Genomic DNA, 25967 nt, shown 5'->3' with positions numbered 1-25967 from the left:
TGGGATTGGCTGCAAACACTTGGTGACCCTCCTGCCTCAGCCACCTGAGTGCTGGAATTAGATGTGTACCACCATGCCCAACTCATTGAGAAACTCCTCATGAACAATACCATTAGAATTCTGACAGTCCATCTACACAGTTTCTCTGGCTAAGCCTAATCGTAAAGACCCATAAATACACAGCATGTGTCTCGACGTACATGGGGACATTCCCGGAGAATGCATCCCTTCGACCTCTGACTGTGTAACTCACACACAGCTCCAGTGACAGCACTCTGGAATCTAAACCACACTAATCCTGAGGCCACCTTCTCATAAATCACTCTTGCCAGTGATTGAGCATAGTAGAGATAAGAAAGGTGCCTTTGAATCTGTGAGACGGGGCTTTTCTGATGGGTGACTCTGCTTGGACAATTCCCAAAAGCCTTGTGAGAACTTCCCCAGACATACACAGCAGCCTAAAGTGCACGTAGTCCATTCCCTTCATCCAAGGTCAAATCAGCACTGGAGCCCAACAGCCCTCAGGGTTCTCTGGCTTCCTCCCCATGTTCTCTCATATTTACTGTACATGTTTCCTACAATCTAATCTAATCCTGTGTCTGCATCACAAGATTTAACTCTCTCAGCATGCTAGCTCTTTCCAGAGAAAGCATTAAGAGCGTCTAAGGATTAAGTGATTGCTCTGATCTTAAAATAGAAACTTAGAAAAGATTCCTTTTTAATTAGGACATCTGCCTCCGGTTAAAAAGTAATGCCATGGATGGTATGGCATATTAAGAATCTTTGATGCATCCTTTTTATTTTCCAACATGTCAAAAACTATTTTCTTCTTCTGACTAAATTTAATTTCAACTGGCAGTACCGCTTCCGGCCCTGTCCAGATGCCCCAGTTTCCCCCTTTGCTGATGCTTTGTGCAACGCCATTCAGTGTTTCCCACGGTTAGCTGAACTAGATTCACTATTCCAGGCAGAACAATGGCCTGGATTACTCAGAAAACGGCTCTAGAGGAGATAACTTCTAAGTGCTCTTGCTTGAAGGGACACATAACCGACTAAGGACCAAATGCAGAACAGTGGAAACATTTTCTAAAGATGTCACCGTTATGCTCTCTAATTCTTGACAGATATTTTAGAGAATGTCTTTTGATTGTGGCTTTCATGGGACTAGCCATTTTAAGTTAAATTGTAAAGTGTAACAAATGTCCTATCTGCCGATACAGTAAGGCCAAATTCACAGCTGAACAATGAAAACAATCAGGATTTTAAAACAAGCTGCATACACCACAGACACTTTATCTGAAATGAATGCACAGGACGGAGAACGCAGCTCAGTGGCTGAGCTCTGGGCTCTATCCACAGCACCTCAAGTGCCTTCACTTACTTATCTTTCACAACAAGGTCAATCTTTCTTTAAAAATGAGGATTCACTTACCAGGGCCTCTTTTTTCTTGCAAGAATAAAACATGTATGCATCATGATTTCTAGCTCCCACTTCTCTAACGTGAAGAAAGGGATCCAAACTTTGGTGAGTTCATCTGGGTGGACTACTTTGTTACATCTCAGCACCTGTCTTCCCAGCGTTACACTGTTTTCACTAAACTCAATAGCAACTTTAAGTGCCCCTTCCCTAAGTATCTTTTCAAAGTATCCACATTGATGTTACTGGAAAGGATAACTTTTTTGTATTTTACATATTGTTGGATTATACAGTATTCATTAATTTATGTCATCAAATTGATAAATCCAAATGGATGGGTATACTGAGAATAAACCCAAGTGATTTTTGGAAGGCACAAACTTAAGGCAGAAGTAAGGTGCAGTAGGAAAACAATCTCCTGGGCATGTGTGTTCAGCTGACTGTGGGCAGCAAGGTCCCCAGAGGGCCCCTGGGGAGCTTGAAGCAGAGCTCAGCTAAGACCCTCTAGTCTGCGTATCTCGTTTGTTTCAGGCACCAGATGCCTCTTTTTGCCTTTAGTTTCCCCTTCAGAACCTCCAAGGCTAGTGGGACCAAGGGATTTTACCTCTTTCCCTTTACTGCTCACATTTCTAAGTTATCATTATTTTAAGACAATCTATCACTAATAAAGTAATACTAAGATGTTAATCACCTCCTTTTGTACAGTAATATGAAATCTTATAATTATTTCATTAAGTATATGTATCATTAAGTATAAATCCTATAAAGATGGGGATAGCAAGTTTATTCTGTGAAAAGCCAGACAGTAAATATCTTAGGCTTACATGTCCACCTTACATCTTCTTTGTCTTGTCTCATACTTGTAGTCTGCTGACTCCTGCAGTGGGGGAGGTGTACCAGACAATACCAAACTTCTCCAGATATCTAAAGTGTAGAGCAACTAACATTTGCTTTCAAAGTGTTATAGTATGCCAGCCACAGGCAGGTAGGTATGCTTTGTGTGATTATCTGATTCAATTCACACAGCCTCTTATTCTATACTATTATTACTTTTACAAATTAAGAAATTGAGACAAGAGATTAAACAATCTCTGCACTATTAATAAATGCTTACATCAGAATACAAATTCAGATAGACCCAACTTACTAAGGCTCACCACTTCTGAAAAAACTTTCAGCTAATGTACCCAAAGATGCACAGATAGTGCAGGGTCCAGAGTAGTATGCTGACCCTGTGGTGCTATGCAATTTATTAATCTTAAAAGAAGGACTGGACAACATCACAATCCAACAATGAATCTCTAGTATTATACACTAAGCACTGATAGGAAGAAAATATCAGACCCTGAGTGTCATGAAACTAAAATTAGGAATCACTACCTTGCTTTTTCAATAAGGCAACAGAATCTTAATTATGTGACTCAGAAATAAACAATCTTTAAAAATGTAGCAATCAATTTATCTGACTAAACATTAAAATAAATGACATTTTAAAATGGGAGATCAGGAACAGGTGGTTGTAGTTTGGAGGTAGCTTCAAGGTGACAGGAGGAAACAGGAGCAAATAGAAATACTCAATATGGAGATGGGATTCATCTGGTAATCGGTGAAACTGAGACAGGAAGCTGATGCTACAGAGTTCCACAATAAGCAGCAGTGTGTTACTTAACACTGAATAGTGTCAGAAAGATAGACCATAACTAACAAATGAGACCCTAGGAGGCTACTAGACTTGTATTTTACATCACTTCCTACCCCTGAATAAAAAACTCTCTTCACTTCTGATTGAGGTGTAAGTATTGGGTATAAATAAGGACAGACAAAAATATGGCCAGTACACAAATATGTGATTTCTGAGCTATTTGTCTCAAATATTTGAATATAAAAATATTTCCATGAACTAAACAGAAATGTTCAAATTTGAGCTGGGAAGATTACATGATTCAGAATTTCTATCATAATATGCAAAACAAAGTAGGAAACAAGTTAGGTTTTAAAACATATTCTTAGGAAGTTGCTTTTCTATTAATTCAAATTTCCTTCTGTTACATGGACAAACCATACCATAAATGAAAACCATGTCATAAAGTTTATTTTCTAGGGTATGGAGAGGTTAAGAGCACTTGTTGCTCTTCCAGAGGACCCGAGTTCAGTTCTTAGTGTCCACATGGTGGCTCACAAACCTAATATTCTAGCTCTAGCTCCTGGATGACCTTAGCCCACTCGGCGGTGCACATGGGACCGCCTGCAAGCACTGAGGACAAGCTGCAAATGGCCATGGGCTCTGCCTCTCCTCTCTGTCAGGAATAGCTTCAGGAATCCAAAAGCAGAACTTTGGTGCCCATAAGGCCTCAAGAAAAAACTGGGTACAAAATGAAGTCAAATTTAAAAGTATTGGCAAAAGATAGACAGACAACAGACACACAAGAATGCATGTATACACACACACACACACACACACACACACACACACACACACACACACACACACACTGTGGTTTAGGAAACGCATACCTACGACATGGAAAGCATATTGCCTAATAATCTCTATTAAGTTCTGCATTTTGGCATAATAATGAATCCTCTGACTGAAATCCTTCCTGTTTCTTCACGCCTTATATACCTTTCTGTCCCTGCCATCTTACTTCCTTTCTCCGCCCAGCTACATCACTTCCTCTTTCTGCCCAGCTCTATCACTTTCTGTCTGTCTGTATAGACCTCTATGGTTAATTAGTGCTGGGATTAAAGGCATGTGCCACCACGGCTGGCTCTGTTCCCAGTGTGGCCTTGAACTCACAGAGATCCAAATGAATCTCTGCCTCCTAAATGCTAGGATTAAAGGTGTGTGCTATCACTGCCTGACCTCTATGTTTAATAAAGTGGCTGGCTTTTTCCTTTGATCCCCAGGCAAGCTTTATTGGTTAGATCACAAATAAAATATCACCACAGCAAACATAAAATTCTGAGTATGACTAATCCATTCAAACTGGCGACTTAGAGTTAGTGCGTTGCTGCCAATTAACTGGCAAGTCAACAGGATTTCTGAGTTGGTAGATATTCCTGTATCTAACACTACTGCCATGGGCAACTGAGCCTTGAACATTGCTTCTTGGGCTGAGGCTGCTTACTGGATAAAGTGCTTGCCATACAAGTATAAGGACTAAAGTTTCTGAACCCCAGAACCAAAGGAAAAGCCAGGCAGCTGTAGCTGCTGTCTACAATGCCAGCACTTCCAAGGTGGAGAGAGAGAGATCCCTGGAGACTAGCTACAACTGACAAGAAACTTTTCATCCAGAAAGAAACTCAGAGTAGAAAGTGATCAAGGTGACAGCTGATCTCAACGTGGGCTCCCACATGCATGTGTACACGCGTGGAGTAACCACACATACATGTGCACCCTAACATGTACAAACATATGCGTGCACACACACATACATACACACACACACACACACACACACACACACACACACACACCACTACAAAGTCTGCTTTGTCCTCGGTAGGAACACACAGAGGAACTTCTTATCAATCTTCCTGTTTGAAATGGAGGGAAGACTGCCTGCCTCTCAGGCTTCTGGTTGATTCTAGCCCACAGTTGAGACCTGGCAATGTTTCTTTCCCTCCAGTCTCTCTATTACAGATAATCTGTATTTCTTGTTAATTTTTTTCTTCTTTCAAGCAGATTTTAGCTACTTAACAATGAAAAACCCTGGCCAAAACAGACAGCAGAATTTAATTTGAAACCTAAAAAGCCTGGACTATCTAAGCAGTCTAGTCTAAAACACGAAGTTTTTCAAAAGTACAAGGAAACATCCGATCTCCTACCCAATGCTATTCATGAACATCCTCTATTTAGAATCACAGAACTTGTGCCAAAATGCATTCATATATGCTGTTCACGTAGAAATTATATTTATTACTATAAAGCCTACAAAATAAAAACTGCTTTTAAATACATTTTCTGTGACAGTAGATTTTAAACCTATTTTAGGCAGGATATTTTCTTCTGATTAAATCTTAGCTTCATGTGGATTTGAGCAGATTTACTCAGGCTGAAACTTGCACATGTGTGAACCTGTAGGCACAAGGCCTGTGTGACGGCTGACCTCTCCTCTGCCAGATTCTGACCCTGAGCAGCTACTGTGGAGCCCTGTGGTCTGCAGGAACTGAGGCAGGAGAAGACACCACTTCTCTCTGACCAAACACCACAACACCAACCAACCCATGTCTTTACCTGTGAGCTCTGAAACTCTTCCCATCAACACAAATATTGATGTCGGGACAACACTGTTTCACATAAAGCTTCAACAAATCTTCTCCTAATTCAGATGCAGGTTCCAGGTCATAATTATCTTTAAAAGAGAAGACAAAAAATAGCTTCTTCAATATTATAAACATCACTAAATTTCATTTTCTAATGCTTGCAAGTAGCTTTCTTCACAATTATCTCAATTAAAAATAAAGTAAAAAATTTTAAATCATTTATATTTCCTACTTTGAAATATGTATTAATTAAATATAAATATACCTTAAATATAAACCTTAAAATATAGTTAGATTCAAATATATTAATACTATATGACAAAAACGAATTTACTTCATGAATAATTGAATTAGCAAGAGCAATTTCTGCGGTATTGATGTTATTTTTTATACTCAGTTCCTGACCTCCTAAGCTACGGAGTGGACAAGGACTGGCCTCCAGAGGTCCATCTGTAAAAGGCCTGGCATACAGGACGGTTCTCATGGAGATACTGTGGTCACTGACGGGGTGGGAACAAGTGAGAGGTTCTCAAGTCGCCTGAAATCAAGTGCCAGGCCCTTGCTTCTCTTCCCCTTCCATGTTTTTGTTTTGTTTTGTTTCTTGAGACAGAATCTCATGTAGCCACACTGTCCTCTACCTACATAGGTAAGGATGATACTCAACTTACATTTCTCCGGCCTCTACCTTTGGTCTGCTGGGATTACAGGACTGCACCATGTCTGGTTTATGTGGCACTGGGAGGTCAAACCCAGGACGTTTTGAATTCAAGGCCATCCCTCCTTTTCCTCATCTGCTCCCCAGCTATGAGGTCAGCAGTCTGTTCTGCCAGGTGGGCTCCATCGTTCAGTTCACTCTGTCTACCAGAGGTACACAGTAAGGGTCTGGAACCCCGAAGCCATGAACCCAAGAGAGAGTGTGTGTGTGTGTGTGTGTGTGTGTGTGTGTGTGTGTGTGTGTGTGTGTGTGTGTAGTGCAATGCAGTGCAGTGCAGTGGCCACAGAAGCCATAAGAGGGCATTGGCTCACCAGGATCTGGAGTTACTGGTGGTTATGAGCCACAAGATATGTGTGCTGGTATTCATCTGCTGTAAGAGTTCCCTGGTAGAGTTGTTAGGTCACTTATATATACTGTCATGTCATCTGCCAATAATGATACTTTGACTTCTTCTTTTCCAATTTGTATCCCCTTGATTTCCTTTTGTTGTCTTATTGTTCTAGCCAGAATTTCAAGTACTATATTGAATAGATATGGAGAGAGTGGGCAGCCTTGTCTTGTTCCTGATTTCAGTAAAATTACTTTGAGTTTCTCTCCACTTAATTTGATGTTGGCAATCAGCTTGCTGTCTATTGCTTTTATTATGTTTATGTATGTCCCTTGTATCCCTGATCTCTCCAAGACTTTCATCATGAAGGGATGTTGGATTTTGTCAAAGACTTTTTCAGCATTTAAGGAGATGATCATATGGTTTTGTTCTTTCAGTTTGCTTATATGGTAGATTACACTGCAGATTTTCATATGTTGGACCATCCGTACCTACTTGTTCATGGTGGATGATCTTTTCGATGTGTTCTTAGATTTGGTTTGCCAGTATTTTATTCAGTATTTTTGCATCAATGTTCATGAGTGAAATTTTTCTGTAATTCTCTTTCTTTGTTGAGTTTTTGTGTGGTGTGGATAATCAGGGTGACTATGGTCTAACAGAAAGAATTTGGCAATGTTCCTTCTGTTTCTATTTTGTGGAATAATTTGAAAAGTATTGGTATTAGCTCTTCTTTGAAAGTCTGGTAGAATTCTGTTAAAACTGTCTGGCCCTGGGCCAGATGGAAAGATCTCCCAAATGTCCATCTTACCAAAAGCAATCTACAGATTCAATGAAATCCCCATCAAAATCCCAACCCAATTCTTTACAGACCTTGAAAGAAGGAAAAACAAAAAAATCTAGGATAACTAAAACAATTCTGTACAATAAAAGAACTTCAGAGGTATCACCATCCCTGATTTCAAGCTCTACTACAGAACTACAGTAATAAAAACCTGGTATTGGCATAAAAACAGATAGGTGGATCAATGGAATCAAATTGAAGACCCGGATGTAAATCCACATACCTATGGACACCTGATTTTTGACAAAGAAACCAAAATTATACAATAGAAAAAAGAGGCATCTTCAACAAATGGAGCTGGTCTAACTGGATGTCAGCACGTAGAAGAATGTAAATAGTTCCATATCTATCACCCCGCACAAAACTCACATCCAAGTGCATCAAAGACCTCAATATAAATCTAGATACACTGAACCTGATAGAAGAGAAAGTGGGAAATAATCTTGAATGCATTGACACAGGAGACAACTTCCTGAACAGAACACCAATAGCACAGGCACTAAGATCGACAATTAATAAATATGGGACCTCATGAAACTGAAAAGTTTCTGTAAGGCAAAGGACACCATTAATAGGACAAAATGGCAGCCTACAGAATGGGAAAAGGTCTTCACCAACCCCACCTCCAACAGAGGGCTCATTTCCAAATTATATAAAGAACTCAAGAAACTAGATATCAACAAACCAAATAATTGAATTTAAAAATGGGGTACAAATAGAGAATTCTCTCAGCAACCTGCACCTCACCCCACCGGTGCTGCCTACTAGGCTCAGGCAGGAGCAGGGTTCACTTTTGTGTGTTTAAGTACACAAAGCAGGTACGCAATTAAAAGATGTGACAGACGACCAAAATGACACTCAGGAATTAAGAGGCAGACTAAAGACGCCCTGCGTCATTTCTTTGGGGAGAATATCAAGTAATTAACAGGACTCTAACTCCGTGTAGAAGTGGATTATAGGGTTTTCCCTGGCATAATGGAGAAAGGGGTCAAGGGGTGAACGAACCTGGGCAGAGCTCTCTATCAGCAGGATGACTAGCTACCAGACATTAACTTGTCCACTGTGCTGAGTGGCCTTTGTCCCTTATAATCTCTGGGTATAAAACAATAATATCAGTCAGTCTGGAAGCAGTTCTTAGGGTTTTGAGATTGATTCTAGTATAAATGGGCCTCCTTCAAAATCAAGAATATTCATTTATTCATAATTAGGTATGGTGACATTATGAATTCATTTATTCATAATTAGGTATGACTCTTCTAACCAAGAGTCAATCAGTTTGGTTGTTATTCCTCACAAAATGCTAGTAATAAGATACTACACGATCATTTCATTTACAGTAAATTCTTAGCATTTCTTAATTTGTTGTTGTTGTTTTTAATGGTGAAATTTCACGGCACAGGAAGGGTAACATGAGGCCTCTCTAGTGTCTCATGAATTTGATGGCAGCTACCTGGCACTAAGGTGCTCCATGAACAATATAAAGTCTACTCTATGATCCAAAGTCCTCAGGTTTCCTGTTGAAATGTTTGCCTATCTAATTAATCTCTTTTCTCCATCAATTAATAATTAACTCTCAATCTGCAAGAATTCTGACATCTATTTCCACAAGAACAGTTACTCATTTTCAAGAGGCAATACCATATGCACTGTAGTATTTATGTACAATGAACATTACACACAACTTACTTATGTGCTTCTTAACCACTGAACACATAAAACTAGGCTACTACTTTTATTAGGTCATAATCTTTTTTGAAATGACTCATGACAATGTTTTCATGCTATGGCAACTTTTATATTTCCTGGTAGTTTAAGGAATACATATGCTGTGTTAGACCTAGCTCTCAGCTAAAACTTCTCTTCTTATTGGAATAGACTAGAATGAGAAGCAGTAACACCGAGGCTGAGGTAGCTGGAAAGAAAATGTGGAATTATATGTAAATATATTTGTCTCAAATGACTTGGAGAAATGATAAAGGGACCACAGAAGTATTTTCCCTTTCTCCATGCTCATTAAAATAAACAACCACCAAATCTGGGAGAGCAGCTTTACAAGCATGCTCTTCTCTACTACATCAGAATATAATTAAATCTGTGGCTATAAAGTTTTTAAAAATCTAGCAAAATATCTCACCACTGGAAATAAAACTGCCGCCTCCACCAGTAATATCCTCTGGAATTTCACACTTCCCAAGAAAACAAGTGGACGAATCTCCACAGTCCTGAAAGCTAATGTCGGGCTTTGTTTCTGGCATTACATTTTCCACTTTCATTTTTTTAAGAATTTCCTCTTCATAGTTTTTTATGCTTTTGTTTGACGAATATATAATCCTAAAAGACAAAACATAAAATATTAATCAAAATAAAAGTGATTTTTTTTTTAATTTGTCCTTTTGTTTGAGACAGGGTCTCTTGTATCCCAGGCTGGTTTTGAACTCGCTATGTAGTAGAGGATAACCTTTGAACGTCTGATCACTCATGTGCTGGGGTTTATAGGCATGTATCATCACATCCAGATTATGTGGTGTTGAAGATGTAGTACACCATTTGCCTAACATGCTTGAGGCCCTATAAACAAACAAACAAAAAACCCAGGACTAGATGGCTTCATTGGTAAATTTTACCAAATTCTTAAAGATTAACACTAGTCTTTCACATTTTTTTTCCAAAAAGTAGAAGAGAAATATGTCGCAACTCATTCTCTACAGCCAGTATGACAGGTATAAAAGAACACAAAGGTATTGTAGGAAAAAAAGAATAGACCACTGTTCATTATTAGTATAAGAAAAACATCCTCAGCTGGGCCTGGTGTCACACACCTTTAATCCCAGCACTTGGGAGGCAGAGGCAGGAGCATCTCTGTCAGTTCAAGGCCAGTCTAGTCTAAGAGCAATCTCCAAGACAGCTGGGACTACACAGAGAAACCCTGTCTCAAAAAGAAGAAGGGAAAGGAGAAGAAAACACTCTCAACAAAATAGTAGCAACATATAAAAGGATTATACAACATAGCCAATGACAATGTACTTCAGGGACTCAGGAGCAGTTAAAAGAAAATCAGATTTATACACTATGTAGACAGAATAAAGGACAAAATCCACATAGTAAGGTTGATACTTGGCACTAAGTACCTACCTGAGGTTGATGTTGTGAGTTTAAAGTGGCTCTGGTTGGCATGATGAGGACGTAAGACTGGAGGTGTTAAAGGATACAGGACTTGAGGGGCTGGGAGCCAGCTCAGTGGGTAGAGCACCTGCCTCACAAGCATGAGGATCTGAGTTCAGATTCCCAGGCCACACTTAAAAAAGCTGAGCATGGCTGCACACGCCTATAACCAACGTCGAGGGTGCAGACAGGTGCATCCTGGAGTCTGCTGGCCAGCCAGCCTAGCCAAAATGGCAAGCTTCTGATTTGGTAAGAAACTTTGTCTCAAGTAAGTGGAGTGCTAGAGGAAAACACTCGACGCCTCCTCCGGCCCCTGCGGGCAAGGCACAGGTGTGGGCAAGGCACAGGTGTGGACATGGCACAGGTGTGGGCAAGGCACAGGTGTGGGCACAGCACAGGTGTGGGCAAGGCACAGGTGTGGACATGGCACAGGTGTGGGCAAGGCACAGGTGTGGGCAAGGCACAGGTGTGGACATGGCACAGGTGTGGGCAAGGCACAGGTGTGGACATGGCACAGGTGTGGGCAAGGCACAGGTGTGGGCAAGGCACAGGTGTGGACACGGCACAGGTGTGGGCAAGGCACAGGTGTGGGCACAGCACAGGTGTAGGCAAGGCACAGGTGCAGGCAAGGCACAGGTGTGGGCAAGGCACAGGTGCAGGCAAGGCACAGGTGTAGGCACCCGCACAGGTGTGGGCAAGGCACAGGTGTAGGCACCCGCACAGGTGGAGGCAAGGCACAGGTGCAGGCAAGGCACAGGTGTAGGCACCTGCACAGGTGTGGGCAAGGCACAGGTGTAGGCACCCGCACAGGTGTAGGCAAGGCACAGGTGCAGGCAAGGCACAGGTGTGGGCAAGGCACAGGTGTAGGCACCCGCACAGGTGTGGGCAAGGCACAGGTGTAGGCACCCGCACAGGTGTGGGCAAGGCACAGGTGCAGGCAAGGCACAGGTGTGGGCAAGGCACAGTGCAGGCAAGGCACAGGTGTGAGCAAGGCACAGGTGCAGGCAAGGCACAGGTGTAGGCACCCACACAGGTGTAGGCACCCGCACAGGTGTGGACAAGGCACAGGTGTAGGCACCCGCACAGGGCCGTGTGGGAAGCAAGAGCTGGTCGGGTAGGACAAAGCACAGACAAAAGCCTCGTTTGTGGCTTCTGTGGGAGGGAAGGCGTGAGATGAGGTGGTAACTGAACAGGGTTAGGGTTCGGTGCTTTGGATAACGTAGGCAGGCACATGAGTGAGGGCTGCTCTCTTGCCGTCTGCCACTTGGCCTGGGATGTGCCGGAGAGGGGAGTGTTAAAATGTAAGAACCAGATGGAAACAGAAGGTATATTGGTGTGTACAGGGACTCATGGTTGGCTGGTTTGCAAATCAAAGGTGTGTTCACAGGCAACTCATTTGCTGCATCTAGGAATTAACTAACCCTGGAAGGGGCAGTCTCTCCTCTGATGTAGTGAGAAACTCAGTGAGACTCCAGATACCTGAGCATTAAGACTACAGGCTAAATGCTGTAATCTCAGAAGTAATTTTTAAAAGATACATGGCTATGGCTAAGAGGCATCTGCTGTAACCTCAGACAAGGAGATAATCACCGGAGCCTAAGAACTCAAGGACAGACCAGGCAACATAGTGAGATCGCCTCTCAATACGTAAATAAGTAGATAAATTAAAATACATACACAGCTGGAACATGGCCCTGAGTGGGAGAATGTGAGTTTCCATGAACAAAGCCCTGGGTTAAATACCCCCAAATGCAGACAACACAGCTAACACAACAGGAGAACCAACCCTCCCACTTCTAGTTCGAAGCAGGGAGGAAGCGGGAACCTCCATGCTATGTCGGGTGCAAACTGACCAACACTTTGCTACTGTTCGGTTACTGATGTTAGACTGAAAATACCAAGGTCCTCTTTCTTTCTCTTCCACGTGCATATGCACTTTCACAATAATCACAATGTTAAAACCTCCTGGAAAATCAAAGATATCTTATGATCTTAGTTGTAATCCTGAGGTCATAAAACAAGCACTGCTTTCAAATGACACCTGAGTCACACACGGTTTCAACTGTTTATACTCTTAACTCGAGTGCGTGGTAAAGTACTTATTGTAGAGTAAAGAGCAACATAAGAGTTTCAGGGGCTTCATGGACCAGAAGAAAGGATATAAAGTGAAGCAACTTAAAAACGATTGAATTCCATATAGCAAAAATTCAAAATTCTATTTTATCAACAGTTTTATTTAAAAAAAAAAAGTCTAAATCAGGCAAGGCATGGTAGTACATGTCTTTAATATCAGCATGCAGGAGCCAGAGAGACAGACAGATCTCTGTGAGTTTAAGTCCAGCCTGGTCTACATAGCTAGCTCCAGGACAGCCAGGGCTACAGGGTGAGACCCTGTTGAAAGAAAGAAGAAAGAGAGAGAGAAAAAGAAAAGTAAATCTAAGTCAATGTTTTCTATTATAATATGCCCTTTATGCTTTATGAATGACAAACTTCAATGTAATCTGCTAAAAAATTTGGGGGGGCAACATATAAGCACTTTCCATATGCAGATCACCGGCTGAGGTGTCGTCACCTGTGAAGTGACATGCCAGACAATCCGACTCCAAGGAGCTGACATGACCACGACACACCCTGACTACTCAACGCGAACAGAGTGTGAGTAAACGCCCAGCACGGAGCCCGTGAAAGGGAGAAAGTACAAAGCCAGCTCCTCTAACTTCCTTCTGAGAAAACTGAAGCCTACAGAAACCGCACAGCAGCGCAAGGCTGAGCTCTCTTCACTCCCCCATGCTGCCACGGAGTCAATCTTTCCTCGCCAGTCACTATTTATTTATTTATTAACTTAGACACAGCGTTTCTCTGTGTAGCCCTGGCTGTCCTATGTAGCCCAGGCTGGCCTCGAACTCACAAGACCCACCTGCCTCTGCTTCTAAAGTGAGGGGATTGGGGGTGAGCGCCACCATGGCTTGCCTCTTCCCTATCACTTCAAATATATACATATATATATATATAATATATATATTATATATATGTTGATTTATATTATTTTATGTGTATGAATGTTTTGCTAGCATGTGTGTCTGCACCCCATGTGTGTGCCTGGTGCCTACAGAGGTCAGAACAGGGTGCTGTTAACCCTGGAACCAGAGTTAGGATGGCTGTGAGCTGCCATGTGGATGCCTGGAATGGAACCCAGGTCCTCTGCAAGAGCAACAAGTGCTCTAAACCACTGAACCACCTCTCCAGCCCACTTATCTATCACTTTCAATGATGGCAAATAAAGGTTAAAAATAATGTAATGTCTCTGTTTCCCTATTGCTGAGATTTCAGACACATATACATCTGGCTGTGGATCAGTCGAGTTTGCCTTTGCCAATACTAAGTCTCTAACATTAACAATTTTTTTTTATTTTTTTATTTTTTGGAGACAGGGTTTTTCTGTGTCTTAGTTGTCCTGGAACTCAAAGAGATCCGCCTGGCTCTGCCTCCCGAGTGCTGGGATTAAAGGCGTGTGCCACCACTGTCCGGCAATACAATCAATCATTTTAAAGAATAGGTTTTTCTTAGATTATGAAATAAGGAAAATATGCACACATATTTTTTAAAAGCCAACTGTTTATCAGATTCAGATGTACGAGGAAAGTAGATAAGGCACTTACTGTAAAAAGGCTCTAAATTCTGAAGCTTCAACATTGTCCACAGGAACAAGTTCATTTGTTAGGCCCCTCGACGTCTGTCCAATGACGTGGAAATGAAAGCCAGGAGCTCTGGCTAGCAAGACTGCCCTGTGCACTTTGAACAAAGAACCACCAACAGAAAGAACAGTGTCTGTGTGGATTTCTTCCCTTAAGAGCCTGTTGGGGAAAAGGGTTATAGTTGGATTAGTGATGCTTACAACAGGTAACAGGTTTTGAAACCACCTACATACTTCGAAATAAGTAAGTAATGAAATAACAGAGGCCAAGCGAGATGGCTCAGAGGGAAAAGGTGCTCACCACGTGAGGCCAGTGATTCAACTTCCTGGAACCCACATAAAGGTAGGAGAAACCAACTTTACAGAAATAATTTATAGAAAAACTGGGTTTGTTTGAGTTCATTTTAAAGAAAACTATACTTAATATTGGTTTTGACTCTGATTTTCTAAAAACCTATAGTCAAAACAAAGAGGATTTCGCTAAAAGATAAAAAATATTTTCTTAATTCTACTAATAAATCTTATTTCCTGCTACTGTCCTGGCTAGTTTTATGTCAACTTGACACAAGTTAAAGTCATCTAAAAGAAGAAACCTCAATTGAGAAGATTCATCTGAGAGGCGTTTTCTTAGAGATTGATGGGGGAGAGCCCAGCCCATGGTGGGTGATGCCATCCATTCCTGGGCTGGTGATCCTGGGTTCTTTAAGAAAGCAGGCTGAGCAAGCCATAGGGAACAAGCCAGTAAGCAGCACCCCTCCATGGCCTCTGCATCAGCTCCTGCCTCCAGGTTCCTGTCTTATTTGAGTTCCTGTTCTAACTTCCTTCAGTGAGACTACAATGTGGAATTGTAAGCTGAATAAACCTTTTCCTCCCTAAGTTGCTTTGGTCATAGTGTTTCAATGCAGTAATAAAACCCTAACTAAGACAGCTACTTACATTGATTTTCCTTTAAAATGTACCTTCTTGAGTTTTATAATGGAAACACAGAGCAGAAAGTTAACTTAGCTTCTGACTATTAATGAATCAATTGTTCAAAAATCATACTAAAACTGAACCAAAAATGTATAAAGTCAATACCAAGAAACAAGACATAACAATAGACAATTCATGTTAAAAACTATTACACTTTTGTTAATTACCAAGTCTGAAATGGAGCCTTGGATGTCAAGAATGTGACATTGATGCCCTTTCCCATCCCCACCACAGAATTAATCATGCTCTAATCATTACTCAGGAGATAAACCCACTTGAATCTCTAGTGTGCACATGTAGTTATGGCAAAGCCCACTGATTTCATATATATGTAAACTGAAAAACAGAAAATAGCAGAAAATGTCATAATCTATTCATCTGCCTCTTTTTTTACTATGTCTTTCTGCTCTCTACATACGTAAAATACTTTGTTTTACTATGCCAAATCACCGATATCATCAAGGTATGGATTCTCAGAGGACTTCTGTATTGCAGGATATAATTGGCAATCACACCCACGCACCACAGGAGGATCATGGACTGGGTAAAGATATCCATTACAGTGAAAGCTTGGAAAGCAGCCAATGACACTCAAGGTCCCTTAAGACCAGGCTAATGGCTCCTTCCCCAATCCCATTACACCAGGTCCATGCCTCTATTACAGCATTTCTGTCATTGCATCATTATTATTTTTATGCATCTCTCCCCACTAGATATAATGAATTCCCAAAGGGCAAGAACTGTATGTCATTAGTCCACAGAACGAGCTCAGTATTTGCTTGTCCACAGATCCCATTTTACTAAAGGAAACAAATGCCTCAGAGCACAGATGCTTTGGAAACTTCACAAACATGTTTTAGCTTGGTCAGGTTTTTTTTTCCACAGATTATTTTCAAAGGTAACTAACTTAAAGTTATACAGAGTGTGTTGTGCTGAGCCCCACTGCTGGCCACATAGATACACAGACTCCCTACTCTAGAGGCCCACACTGAGCCAAGTCTTCTCATGTGGCAAGTTCCTAGGAGATGAAGAGTCTGATCATTTAGGTAACTTTACAGAAGAACCCTCTTATCCTCACAAACACATTAAAAGCCCACTCCATAATGCACAGCATCAAACCTGGATATTTTCTCCAGATATACATACCTGCTATAAAGTTTGATTTATATATTATGCATATCACTTACTGATAAAATAGAATACATACAATAATATACTACAATCAAACTTATTCAAAGTTTAACAACAGAAGTGTTTTTTTCAAATTTTATCTGAAAACTCAAATTATACACTAAATTTGTTCCTCTCTCCCTCCCAGCTTCCCTAATGACCCTAGCCCCTCTCTAATGTGAATAAGGAAGCAACGTCAGTAAACATCAGTAAAACTGAGTGCTCACTGGCTCACCCAGAACTAAAAGCTAGAGGAAAAGCAGACTGGAACAAATGCCCAGCTTATTTCCACCTTTCTCTTTGCTATCTACTGTTCTGACCTGCCACAGTCTATTTTATATTGCTGTGACAGTATACCACAGACAAGACATTTACAACAAACAAGTTTATTGGCTCATAGTTCCAGAGGCTAGCAACTTCTGATCTCAAGATACTAATATCTGGTAAGGTCCTCCACACTTCATCATCACAAGGTGGAAGGCAAGAGGGCAAGTGAGATCAAATAGGGCCAACGTGGGTGCGCCCATCCACACGGGTCAAGGTTGATGTCAAGTCTCTTCCTCAATGGTTCTCTACACTTTAAGAGAGATGGTCCACTGAACCGGAGGCTGGCATTTTTACATAGGTTCTGGGATACTGAACTCTCATCATCATGTTTAAACTGCAAGCACTTTACGGTTGAGCCACCTCCCTAGCCCCAAATTCACTCTTTAATAAGGGACCCAGTTTCACCCCCAAGAATGGAACCTTCAAGGCCTAATCACAATTTAAGGACCTACTGCTCCAACTTGTATTTTTCAACTTGTATTTTGCAGAGGACAAATATTCAAATCAGAGCATAACCTATATAAAGCATTTCAGACTGCTATTAAAGTTTAGTTACCACTAAACATTTTGTAAGTATGAACTGTGTAACAAGAACATAAAGACAACTAAAAGACTAAAACATAGTGCTTACCCCGTGGAGTTTTAAGTATAGAAGAGAAAACCAGGTCTGGAAATTGAAAGAACATGATACATCCAACAGCAAGCAAACTCCCCGACCCCAACCCATCCACCCCAGACAAGATACCACACAAGACTGTATATGAGGTATGTTTATTAAATGTGATCTTTAAAGACTTTGTAAGAGTTGGTTAGAAAAACAAAGCGGAAGGGGGTTTCTGGCTTTGTTCTTTACAACGTAAGTACAAATGATCCACAGGGTGCTTAGGGGTGGTACACAGCAAGGGGCTTCTAAAGGCAAAAGCCACATCCTAGAGTCTCACTCTGCAGCTGCAGACATGAAGGAGAAGAGGAGGAGAGGAACTTAACAGACCCCACTACTGGAGCAGAGTCAACAGCTTGAAACACGAGGAAATCCGTAATCTGCCTTTTAGCGATCTGTCATTAGTTGGGCAGTCAGTTGGGTGATCAGTCATTAGTTGGGCAGAGCAGGACTTGAAGTGAGGACGCAAACTCCTTTACAGTACAAACATGACCCCAGGAGCCCGAGCCAGGTGAGGGTCAGTGGTGGCAGAGGATGAAATTTAAAAACACGTAGGTAATAAAACTAGAATTGACTGGACATAGGAGTGACAGTGAAAAATCTTTGGTTTGGATAATTGGATGCCGGTGATGCCACCGACCTTTAATCTGTAGTTGCTAGCCCCGTTTCTCTCTTCAACTCATCTCATCAGATGTATCTCTAGTTGTCTTCCTGAATATTCATTATATTTTCAGTTGTCCTAAGATTTGGAGCCTCTGCCTACTGTCTTCTTTCTCAGCTGGCCCACATGTATTCAGTCAACAGCCCTGTTAACCCTCCATTCCCACTGTCAGTATGGCATCCCCAACTACCATAAAATCTCGTAGCTGACTTGTTTCTGACTTCTCTTCTCTCAAAGTCAAGATCTAGATGTTAATTGATTTTTTTTAAGAAACACCAATAGCTCTACAAACTACCTGTAGAATCCACCCCAAACATTTAAGTAGAGAAAGAAAGCTATTATCTACAGTTTTTAGTCTGTTTATCCTCACATGCTGCTGTTTTGTCTGCCATGACCACAAACATCTTCCAGATAAAATAGTCTGTCTTAGTGAGAGTTACTGTTGCTGTGATGAAACACCATGACCAAAGCAACATGGGGAGGAAAGGGTTTATTTGGCTTACATGTCCACAGCGTAGTCCATCACTGAAGGGAGTGAGGACAGGAACTCAAAGAGGGCAGGAACCTGAAGGCAGGAGCTGATGCAGAAGCCATGGAGGGGGGCTGCTTTCTGTGTTGCTCAGTCTGCTTACCATGGGCTGGGCCCTCCCCCATCAATCTCTAATTAAGAAAATGCCCAGCATGGATCCTATGGAGGCATCTTCTCAGTTGAGGTTTCTTTCAGATGACTCTAGCTTGTGTCAAGTTGACATAAAACTAGCCAGGACACAGTCAAATCTACTTATATGACCCTGGTTTTTGCCATATATCTCAACACCTTTATCTCATCTGAACGGGACTGCATACTAAGACAATGTTAGCTTAATACGTTATTTAAGCAAGGTAACTTCTGCAAGACAGTCTATGATAATCTGGGGACCAAGTGGTAGCTCTCTAAGAGTGCACACCCCTTCCCTGCTTCAGGGAAGGGGTAGTAGTGAGATGATACACGTTTCCTCCCCAGAAGCCCATCCCTCAGTTCAGCTACCTGCAGCATGATGGCAGAGCTTCCTCCATCTCGTATCCTTGCTGACGCCATTTCAGGTTTAACTAGAATTTGATCTCCTCGGTAGAAAATCACACAAAAAGTTGCCCAGCTCCAGTGTAGGAACCCAAAGTCAAGGTGGGCCAGCTAACATAGCCTCTGTTAAACTGTGCAAACCTCCCCCTGCAGCTAACCTCTCGGTTAAGTGATTGCTTGTGGGGAAACTCCCCCGGCAGCTGCAGGTTTTTGCCTTTAAGAGCCCCTTGCTATAAATGCTCAGGACGACACTTAGATCCCTGAACACCTAAGTGTAGTCCCAGCTCACAGGAATAAATAGTTTCCATTGGCTATAAACTCTGAGTGGTCATCTCTGGTGGCCAGGCTCCCCCTAACAGCAGAAAGCAGCTTTCCTGCTTTTCTGAGTCCAAATTCACTAACTTTTCCTGCTTTCTACCCTTTTCTTTTAGACACTGGCCGAGACACTCGAGACTTTCTCACTCTTCTCTGGAAAAACCCCACACATCACTTGGTACTTGTCTTCCACTGGGGGGGAACCTGACAGCTTTCTCAGACCCAGGCACCTGACAAGATTTACAGCTTGCCTATTGAGTCTGTTTTTAAATTATTTTATTAACAAGACTATGAATCCAAAGAAGAGAAGGTTGGTTTTCTTGGTAACATATAGAGCCCGATGTTGAGGATCCCACAAAACAAACAAAAAACAAAATTAAGATTTGTAGAATGCGGGTCAGAGAAATACTGGTTCAGAGGTGAGAAGCACATACTGGTTTTGCAGAGGATCTGAGTTTGGTTCCCTTCACCCACATCGTTATAGAAATAAGCCTTCCCACGGAGAAATCACTCTCCACCCTTAGCATGTGTCTGGCTACAGCTAATTAATGCCCAAGGAAGAGCTGGCCTTGAACAGATTTTACTAATGTTGTACACACCTCAGACTAATGCATTTCACAATCGCTGTCATCCTTAAATCAAGTCCCAGCCCCTGGCTTGCACTTTGAACAATTTAAACAGAGACAGGAGACTGCAGGTCTGGCCTCTTGGGCAGACTAGGTGTTTGCACAGCAAAGATATTGCCAGAATTATTTTAAATACACCAGTGGAGTTCTTTTAGCATAGCTGTTACCCAGGGTTATTTTTCCCACTTGGCATTATTTTCCTGACAGAAGCGAGGGGTGGAGGGAATGGAGGTAGGGAGGGGGGCCCCTAATGGCAGACTAGGACTTAATGGTAGCTGTGACCCTGCGCGGGCCCCTGTTAGAGACATGTTGTTCTGTCCTTCATTCCACGTGAACACTCGTTTTCCTAATTGTTTCCTTTTCTCACAACTTTTTAAAGACATGGTTTACGTTCCAGGGCCTGGACGCAGTTCGACCTCAACAACAGCCCCCTGCCCGTGTGTAAATCTTGGCACGAACCGGTGCGGCTACGCATCCCTGTAGTTTTAATGCTTGTCGTCCTTCCGAATGCGGTGTGTGGGGTCCCTTAGGTCGGGCAGAGCCTCTCTGGGAGATGGGGCGCCAGGCGAGCGCCCCACAGGTGCCGTAGGACCAGAGCGAGGCGGGGAGGGAGCTGCGCGGCTCCCGCCTCCTACCTGAGCACGTCGCGGCTGAGCTGCTCCGACACCACCGCCTTCAGCCGGCGCCGCTCCCCGGGCCCCTTCCCGGGCGGCCGCTTCCTGTCGGGTCCCGGGGACCTCAGGAGCGCCGCGGGGGCCGCGCCGCCCGCCGCACAGTGGGCCATGTCGACCGCGGAGCCCGGCGTGCCAGGCCCCGCGGGACCGGAGGGGGCGTTCCCGCCCGCACGGCCGCGCCGCGGAGCCCGCCCCCAGGAGCAAAGTTCCCGCCCCGCCTCGTGTGCAGCCCGGGCCCTAAACGCGGCGGACGCGGTGCCAGGAGCCCGCGGTCACGTGACCCGGGCTCTGCGCGCAGGCGCACTCGCTCTGTTTACAGCGGCCGGCTGGGGCCCTCCTGGTGTCCGGGAAGAGGAAGTCCCCAGAGCTTTATTCCGTTCTTTAACGAGCGTTATGGAGGACTGCGTCCTCTGTCCTCTTTGTCTACGAGGACGGGCTCACCAGACTTTTCCGGTAGAGTCCTATGTCGCGAGCAAGAAGGGAGATACAGATACGCCTAGGTGGTATAACAAAAGTTAGGTTTTATTTTACGGAGGGCCATCACAGAAACTTCACATTTTTTTTTTTTTTTTAAAGATTTATTTATTTATTATGTATACAGCATGTATCCCTGCAGGCCAGAAGAGGGCAGCAGATCTCATTACAGATGGTTGTGAGCCACCATGTGGGTTCTGGGAATTGAACTCAGGACCTCTGGAAGAGTAGACAGTGCTCTTAACCTCTGAGCCATCTCTCCAGCCCCGAAACTTCACGTTCTTAACTACGGTCCTAAGCCTGTCTTCCCAGAGCTGCTCACCTGTGTGTAGGTCGGGTCCAGGTTCTAACAGTCTCTGATTCGAGACTCAGGATCCTGGGGGAGATTCTCCAGCCTCAGGGCAGACCACGGTGACATTCTCTCCAGATATGCAGAGCAGAGCATTGCTCTTGGTCTCCGTCTCTTTATATACTGTCCAGACGGCGTCTTGAGGTTCTAGGCCTGTGTCTGGTTATCTTGAGTAAGCGATGTCCCTGGCTTCTGGTTCAGGTGCAGCCTTGAGTGAGTGGGAATCCTGACTAAGCTATTTTTGCGTGTCTAAAAGGCATTTCTCACTGTGCTCATTACACCTTTCCGAAGCTCAGCTTTGAGTAGTACATGCTTTTGGTTAAGACAAACTTGAGAGTTAACCCTCCCACTGTTTATGGCTCTTTACCCTCGTGCCTGCTTGACTCCCCTTAACCCATTTTTGTTTTCCTATCGCCACTGTTACATTATCTGTCCCCTTAAACGCTCCCCCACACCAATAGTCCTTTTTAAGTTGTATGGCTTTTATGGTATTCTAAGTTGAACACACAACTCTAAAGATTCTAAGCTAGGATCTGCTTTTATTAGTGAAACTTTCAGTGTGTCAGGTACAAAGGAAACTCCATTTCCCCAAATTACGGTGTTTAACAAAAGTTAGCATTCCTCGGGAGCTTGTGAAGCCAGTTCTCTACCAAAAGGAGCCATTTCCCTTATCCCTGGCGGAAGGGACAAATGGCTATTTTTGTGTCTATTAGCATGCTGGCCTCCACGCTCTGTCAGGATCATTATTACCTTTTATACATTTCAGAGTCCATGTTAGCATCCTAGCTCTTCTTACCTCCTCCCAGACCTTAAATGTCTCCAGCTCATAGCCTTCTGTTCCCCCCAGCTACTCATTCTCTTTATAACCCCGCTCTTTGGCCATGTTCCTTTTTTTTCTGTCTCTCGCTCTTGCTCTGCTCCTGCTTCTCATGGCCAGGTCTAGTCTGCTGTCCATGTTCAGTCTACTACTGTCTATCTGTGCTCTAGACTCTTCCATAATTTCACTTTTCTTTACAGCTGAATAAAATTCCATTATGTATTGTCAGGTCCAAAGGGTATCCCAGGCACCCCCAAAGGGCAGGCCCACTGACTTGGTCCAAAATTGAGTCTAGGATCAGCTCAAGATGAACTGTAGAAAGATTTCTGCTGCTTAAATTAAAGACAGAATTTCTCAGGAATTTGTGAAACAGATTCCTTGTATGCCAAAAGGAGTCATTTCCCTTGCCTCTTGCAGAAAGGATGTATGGTTCTCTGTTGGCATATGCCTATGGCACCCATCAGCATTTCAAAACCCATGCTAGCCTCCAGCCCCCTACAGTTCCTTACAAGTACCTAGTATACATTTCAGTATCCACACTAGCCTCCCAGCCCTTCTCACACATACCCACTCTTCCTCCCAGGCTGTTGTGGCTCCCAGGCTTCGCTCCTCCCAAATACCTATCCATTCTATGTATAAAAGCAAGGTTTTCTTCCACCTGCCCTCACTATTCTCACTTCTCTAGCAGATAACCCTAGCTGTGTCCAGTCTGTTTTATTTTTCTCTCTGCTTTGGGCTCTTCCAGATGCCTCTGGCTGTTCTCTCTCTCTTATACACACACACACACACACACACACCCCTTCCCCCTGATGAAGGAGTGCCCATTTCAGTGGTTTCTTTCCCACGTCCTCACGTGTATATACACATTTTCATTATCCATTCTACATGTAGACTGATTCCATTTCTTACACATTGTGAATAAAGCAGCACCAAACATGGTTGAGCACATATCTCTATGGTAGGATATAGAATTCTTTTAATGCCTCCTAGGGATGTTTTCTCTGTCAATTAAAGAATTAAAAGGCAAGAAAGATGTTACCAGAAATCCTAGGGAGTCCCAGTGGAGACATTATATGATACCTGGCAAATCAGGGTCCCCTCATTGGGGTTCTTAATCTTATTAAAATAATTTAAGAATGAAAACAAACAGGAGCTTGAGGACCATTTATTATCGATTTAAAGGAAAACCCTGGGGGCAAGCAAGCTATAAATCTTTTTAAATCTATTTGTTAGGTTGCAAAGCTGTGCTCCTGCCTCTATTTTCTGTGCACTACAGGCATGTGCCATTGTGCCCAACAAACATTATCTTAAGGGGTACAAAAGGTATTATAAAAACCTAATTGAAATTCCTCAAGTGTATTTTAAATATGATTAAATATCTGTGTTGGTTAGTTTCTGCCAACGTGACACAAACAGGGTCCTTTGGGAAGAGAGAATCTCAACTGAAGAATTCTCTGCATCAGGCCGGTCTGTGGACAAGTCTGTGGTGCATTTTCTGGATTACTGATTGATGTGGGAGGTCCCAGCCCACTCTGAATGTTGCCTTCCCTGGGCCAGTGCTCCTGAGTTGTATAAGAAAGGAAGCTGAGTGAGCCATGGGGAAGCAAACCAGTAAGCAGCTCCGCTCCATGATTTCTCATCTCTGTTCCTGATTGAATGCTTGCCCTGGCTTCCCTCAGTGATGGGCTGTGATCTGAACATGAGTCAAATAAACACTTTCTTCCCCAAGTTGCTTTTTGAGGACAGTATCTGTGCCACTTAGAGTAAAAACCACTGAGCTTTTCCACAATTGATACTTTTTTTTTATTTAGTTCATGGTTTCCACCTAAAAGTTCTTCCCCTGTTTCCAAAATGACCTGAACATTTTTAATGCTACAGATGCACTTTTACTTCTTGTGGTAATGAATATACATAGGCTGCCTGGAGGTCTAGGTATGAATTAAATAACTTGGCATATGCTGGATGCTTCAGGGCAAACTTCCTAAAGGTCATGTATGACACTTGAGCTGAGTCCTTGCCAGCTATCTGCTGGAAGAGTGTGGAAACATCTAGGTTTGGCACTCCAAAAGCTGCACGGAGTATAGTTGTTAACTCTTGTTCTGTTATATAGCCGTCCTCATCAAGATCAAAAAGTTTAAATGACATTTGCAGAATCTTCTCCGTGTTGGAAGGGTTGCACAGGACAGTTAGACCTATCACATACTCTCGGAAGTCTATGGTGCCATCGTGATTCCTGTCAAAGAGAGAAAAAAGCTGTCTCAAGGGCTCTGAAATTGGGAGTTTTAAATGACTTGAAAACTCTTCAATTCCAATCTTGCCTCCTTTTGAGGAGACTGCAATTGCAGCATATTTGTCCAAGTGCTTGTGGATATTGTCCCAATCTAATTTCAACTTCTGACTGATTTTCGTAAATTCCACCAAACCAGCTTCCATGGGTAGTTGAAGGGCACCAGCAGAAATCATCAGTCTGCAGTCTTCGAAAGTGTGTTCCGTCACAGGGAGTCTCAAAGCATTTGCCATGTTGATTCGGACTGCGTTGGCAAAAAGGACGGGGTCTTTCTTTTCTTCTTCACTCGGGATATAAACAGGCATAAATTCAACTTCCACTCTAGTGAAGGGCTGACTCAGAGTTAGCATACATGCCTGGAAGCCTGTGAACCCCTGCCAGGTCCAGGTCACGGTGTCCAGGGTGTTGGGGTACCTCAGCAGCACTGGTTGCACAGGGACGCCTGGGGAGAAGGCTCCTAGTTTAAACGTGACGAGACAGGAGCGATTGGTGCATACTCCTTCCGGGAAAATCAGAATCTGCGGCCACTTCATTTTGGATATCACTCGAGTCAGGATTTCATTCCGGGTAGTCTTTCTAGAATTCGGGTCTTCGCGTTTCACAAGCACAGGCTGAGTTGACAGGAGGCATTTCCCAGCCAATGGAATCTGCACATTCTGACTTGCAGAGACCACAGAAGGGAGCCCCGCCACAACGACGGCGATGGCGTCAAAGAAGGTGGAGTGTGGCGCGGTGACGAAGATGGGGGCCTCCTCTCTGGTGGCCCTTTTCCCTTTCACCTTAATCAGGAACCCAGCAAAAAAGAACGTCATACGAAACAAGAACAGGAGCGCCGGCTTCATCAGATGTTTCCTCCAACTCTTCATGGGTTTGGTAGGTTGAGTCGGCAAGTTGATGGTGGTGAGTGTGGCCATAGGCCAGAGAAAGATGAAGAGGAAGGCGATGCAGGACACACGCACAGGTACCAGCACGGTCCCCAGGAGGATGGTGCAGGCCCAGCGCCAAGCACTGAGGTGAGTCTGCTGCATGAAGGGGTTGGCCACTGCAGGCGAGTATAAGGACCTGTTCACCTCCCGGGCAATCCCGCTGTCCCACACCTCCAACTCGGTGGTGTCTGTAGTCTGTCTGCGCTGGGTCAGATGAGCCATGAA

At 43.3% G+C, this 25967-nt stretch overlaps 2 protein-coding genes across 3 annotated transcripts in view; both read right to left on the bottom strand.

Moving 5' to 3' along the window:
* Positions 1 to 21060, bottom strand: part of Btbd8 (BTB domain containing 8) — a 70146-nt gene extending 49086 nt beyond the window's left edge. For both annotated transcript variants that reach the window (XM_052735679.1, XM_052735680.1), the window contains exons 1-4: positions 20851 to 21060; positions 14389 to 14583; positions 9702 to 9898; positions 5655 to 5772 (exon numbers count right to left, since the gene is read on the bottom strand). In XM_052735679.1, the coding sequence (XP_052591639.1) occupies positions 5655 to 5772; positions 9702 to 9898; positions 14389 to 14583; positions 20851 to 20999 (659 nt within the window). In that variant the 5' untranslated portion in view covers positions 21000 to 21060. The remainder of the gene's footprint in view (positions 1 to 5654; positions 5773 to 9701; positions 9899 to 14388; positions 14584 to 20850) is intronic.
* Positions 21061 to 21423: 363 nt separating this feature from the next.
* On the bottom strand, positions 21424 to 25964 carry LOC128108711 (lysophosphatidylcholine acyltransferase 2B). Its single transcript, XM_052735671.1, has one exon. It carries the CDS (start codon positions 25962 to 25964, stop codon positions 24402 to 24404), a length of 1563 nt encoding a protein of 520 aa, XP_052591631.1. The 3' UTR covers positions 21424 to 24401.
* Positions 25965 to 25967: the final 3 nt, after the last annotated feature.

This window comes from Peromyscus californicus, unplaced genomic scaffold (genome assembly GCF_007827085.1).
Source record: "Peromyscus californicus insignis strain IS unplaced genomic scaffold, ASM782708v3 Scaffold_13__1_contigs__length_99412109, whole genome shotgun sequence".
Taxonomy (NCBI): Eukaryota; Metazoa; Chordata; class Mammalia; order Rodentia; family Cricetidae; genus Peromyscus; species Peromyscus californicus.
This window is presented reverse-complemented; position numbering and strand designations above follow the sequence as displayed.